General features: G+C 37.8%; 1 protein-coding gene across 1 annotated transcript; it reads right to left on the bottom strand.

Annotated features, from left to right (window-relative positions):
• Positions 1 to 624: 624 nt before the first annotated feature.
• Positions 625 to 3,072, bottom strand: LOC146577253 (uncharacterized). Its single transcript, XM_085269410.1, has 4 exons — positions 2,727 to 3,072; positions 2,329 to 2,484; positions 1,938 to 2,030; positions 625 to 1,505 (listed from the first exon to the last, which is right to left on the bottom strand). Exons 1-4 carry the CDS (start codon positions 3,069 to 3,071, stop codon positions 1,182 to 1,184), a joined length of 918 nt encoding a protein of 305 aa, XP_085125536.1. The 5' UTR covers position 3,072; the 3' UTR covers positions 625 to 1,181.
• Positions 3,073 to 3,777: the final 705 nt, after the last annotated feature.

Raw genomic sequence — 3,777 nt, 5'->3', positions numbered from 1 at the left:
CTGCGAGAGTAATCTGGACTGCAGTGGCATGGTGGTAATGCGCTTAAACTCTGCATTTATCTAAAAAGAGAAGTTGTCACATAAAAATGCTGTCAAAATCTCAAATCTCACAAGGTTACATCCACACAAAGTTGTTATTTTTTGTCATATTACTATTTATTAGCTGTGGGTCCCACACTGAAAAAAGAAAATAGTTGAACCAACTTAATTGAATTATTTCAATTGGTAACACCAAATTTAATTAAGTTCCTTGAAATGAAGTTAATACATTAGATTAACACAACTGATTTAAGTTACATGTACTTAATAAATTAATTGTTGTCAAATAAACATTTTGCATTAATCCAACTTAAAATTAAGACATTTCAACTTAAAGTTTTCAGTTTTTCCAACCCAATAATTTGCATAACCCAAAAGTAAAATATTGCTCTTTGCTAACCTAATAATGTGGTTTAGTGTAAATTACTTTTTGTAGTGACTCTAAAATGAAATTTTAGTTTGTTTAATAAAGCTTAAATCAAAATTTTAAGTTGGCTGAAAATATTTTTCAAAAAATTCAAAATCCAATGTTTTTTTTTTTTTTAAATGCTTTATTGTATAAATGTAATAAAGTATTACCTTTATGGCAACCAACACAGCTTTTGGTCAAACACATTACACATTTGTCCTTTTTAAAACACATATGCACAAAATGCAAGTAACGCTTAGTAGGACCACAAAGTTGTCATCAAAGTGTAAAGTGCAACACAGTATTACACAAATATCAATCTCAACACATATAGTGTCAACTATGAAAAAGTGCCCCAAGAGTATTCAGAAACTGTCAGTGAATAAATATCTGAACAGTGTAGCTGACCAATGGGGATGAAAAAATATAAACACTCCTTTAGAGTTTTAGAATGTCACAACAGTTTGTTGTATAACTGAGCACATCAAACCTGAAATGCAACCTTTCCCTTGAAACGAAGGCAAATATGTCTGAAAAAAAAAATTAAAAAATAAATAAAAATACCATACAAAGTATGTATAAAAGCACATTAAATTAGGGTTTGAGGTCTCTTGGAGCATAAAAAAGGCCCAACATCCAAAAGAGACTACATATTTTACATGCTATATGTCCAAACACAGTTGTTCCTTCGCATTATGGCACAAGGCCATTTGTTGGTCATTGTTCTGTGCCATTACTGGGAGCTTTGAAGTTTGATATACAGATTTTGGACTTTGGGGGACATCTTGTGCTGATCAAGCTGCATGAAGATTTTTTGGAGCACTTCAAAAGTGAAGCGAAAGGGTTTTGGATAAGCTAGGTTGAGTGCATAGATCAAACCTAGAAGCAGGGCACAAGCTGAGGCAACCGAAGTTAGTTCATGCAACACTTCCACACCCTCAATGACAATGCCAATGTCTTCAGGTGGCTCCTGCAGTCCCTCCCCCTCCTTCCGAATCACATACACTGCCATGGTGACCTCCTCCAGGTCCCTCTGAACATCATCTGCTCCACAGTCCTACAGAGGGGTACAAGACACAAACACAAATCATCATTAGCCTCACTTCTTACTGTGATTAAGTGTTTGGGTGATGTACCAATATGTGTTATGTGCTGGGCTATTTCTTGGCTGGGTGTCATCACACACCAGAAACAGCAGAGAGAGGTGTATCAATCTGACTCTAATCAAATTGTAAGCAAGAAAGATAAGATTTCCCAACATGTCAAACTATTCCTTTGAACTTAAATAATCAAGTAAGCCCGTCTTACTTAAAACAAAGTCAATCCAATATGTAATGTGTTGTTGCTGGGAATTACATAATGTCCAATATGGTCATGATAATAAATACATGTCAGCAATCCAACTATGGTTCACGTGTTATGTTTGTTCTAACAGTTAACTTTTTTGTGTCCCTTTGACAAGATGTTCTGACAAACTGTTGAAACTTACAAGGTATTCCTTGATCAGGCCATCTGCATCTTCTCCCAGGAAGATGGTGAGGGCTTTCAGCACACATTCCCTCCGATGATTAATGTCCACTGTCTAGAACAACAAATGTTGATTAATTTTAAACTCTAAATTTCATAAGACAGACATCCTTACTCTTATTGCTTAACTTACATGTACTTTATTTAAAAACAGTAATTCACAAGCCCAGAGATTCATTACAAAAAGAAAAGGGGATGAGTTCAGTGGTGTATTTTTTGAGTCGCTAAAAACATTCATGCATATGAAAGCCATGATTAGCATTGGCCTGCCCATATTGTCTTTATGAAGGATTCAGATATATTTTGACAGCCCTCTTAGTTACGAAGTATCTTGTTTGATGGTACAGATTTACCTGGTCCAATGTGTCCATGATGTTCGCAATCTTTTGGCGTGTTGCTCCTCCTTTGGCACGTATGACTTTGATCAGCTGACTTGAGTGCATGTCTAACTGGGCCATGAACTTCCACTCAAGAGGAACAGCCATGAGCCTCTGGAACTCTGTATTTATCTAAAAACAAAACACAAATGACAGTAGATATTGTATTATGGAACAAAATGCTGAAACTGATTGTATGCCAAAATGTCTATATCCCAAAAAGTACAACATATATGGGAATTCAAAATGTAAATTCTTTCATTAAGTTCAGTGTTATAAAATCTCAACCACATCAAGTTATGACCGATTCATGAAAGTTAACTGCAATAAATCCTGAAGCATACAGACTTCGATCACTTCAGTTCCATTCTTACCTTTTTCTGTGTGAAGAGTGCAGGCCATCTGTCCTTCAGTTCCTGAATGCTTGGTTCTTGGTTTACCACCTCATGTCGTCTGTAGGCAAACGTGTTAGCCATTTTGTCTGCGATGACCCTTTCATTGTCCCTTATCCCGATCTCTGTCAGAAGTTCTAGTCTCACTTTTTCCATGCTGTCCAGAGTCTCACCAGTAGGAAAGGATGGATAAAAGTTAGCTTCAGAACGTTTTGGCTTCTTCACTTTTTTAGCAGGGAAAGCATCTGTAGTAGCTTTAGATTTCAGTGAGTTTACACACAGCTCTGGACACCCCTGTAATTTGAGCTGGGTCCTGTAGTTTGCCATTTTGTACTTCAGTCTTTGTTTCCAACCGTAGCAGCCATTGAATGATCCAGGTTCTTTCAAACATGGGTGCTTTTTGATAAGGGCCTCTGCAGCTGCGCAGAAATGTGCATCCTCTGGATAGGCCTTGTAACGGTAAATTTCTTCTGCAACTCTTTTCAGGATATCAGACAGCATTCGGGCGCTTAAAGTCAACATTTTTTGGCTCACACGGTACTCAGTATTCCCCCTCTCTAGCTGTAGCTCTGTGTCATATGAAAATTGGGGAATTGCAAAGTCTTCTGGCCACTGTTGTGTTCGAGATGACATAGATTCAGGGGATGAGAGGATAATTGTGTCATTTGATGCCACCGAAATACCGTCATCAGACTCAAATGAAAGAGACAGAGATGAAGTGGACTGATCGGCACTGATCAAAGGTGGATTTGTTTGCTGGTGGATCACTTTGATTGTCCCCAAATTCCGAAGTTCGGTGGTAGAATTCAGATTGAAGAAGTCGTTGCCAAAGTCTTGGTCCATGTATTGCAGTCTGAAGTTACCTTTTAACCCAAAGGTAGTCTTTATCGTGCTGAGAAGGTCTTCAAGTGACTCTGGGATGCCATTTGGAAGAGTCAGCTTTTCAATGTTGTTCTCTCCTAAAATCACCTTCAGTCTTGCAGGTGTTGAACCAGCCATGGTGGTCTGAGAACAAAGCACAAGCACAGTTAGT

This window comes from Mchenga conophoros, linkage group LG3 (assembly GCF_057382185.1).
Source record: "Mchenga conophoros isolate Kocher_MC1m ecotype Shallow Benthic linkage group LG3, M_conophoros_male_GT1.1, whole genome shotgun sequence".
Lineage (NCBI taxonomy): Eukaryota > Metazoa > Chordata > Actinopteri > Cichliformes > Cichlidae > Mchenga > Mchenga conophoros.
Note: the sequence above shows the minus strand (reverse complement) of the source record. Positions and strands in the feature narration are given on the sequence as shown.

Bases quoted from the DNA above. Each gene is read 5' to 3' on its own strand.
- LOC146577253 (XM_085269410.1), bottom strand. From the start codon at position 3,071: ATGGCAAACTACAGGACCCAGCTCAAATTACAGGGGTGTCCAGAGCTG. The intron at 2,485-2,726 runs GTAAGAATGGAA...TTTTGTTTTTAG, and splicing joins CACTCTTCACACAGAAAAAG to ATAAATACAGAGTTCCAGAG. The intron at 2,031-2,328 runs GTAAATCTGTAC...TTGTTGTTCTAG, and splicing joins TCATGGACACATTGGACCAG to ACAGTGGACATTAATCATCG.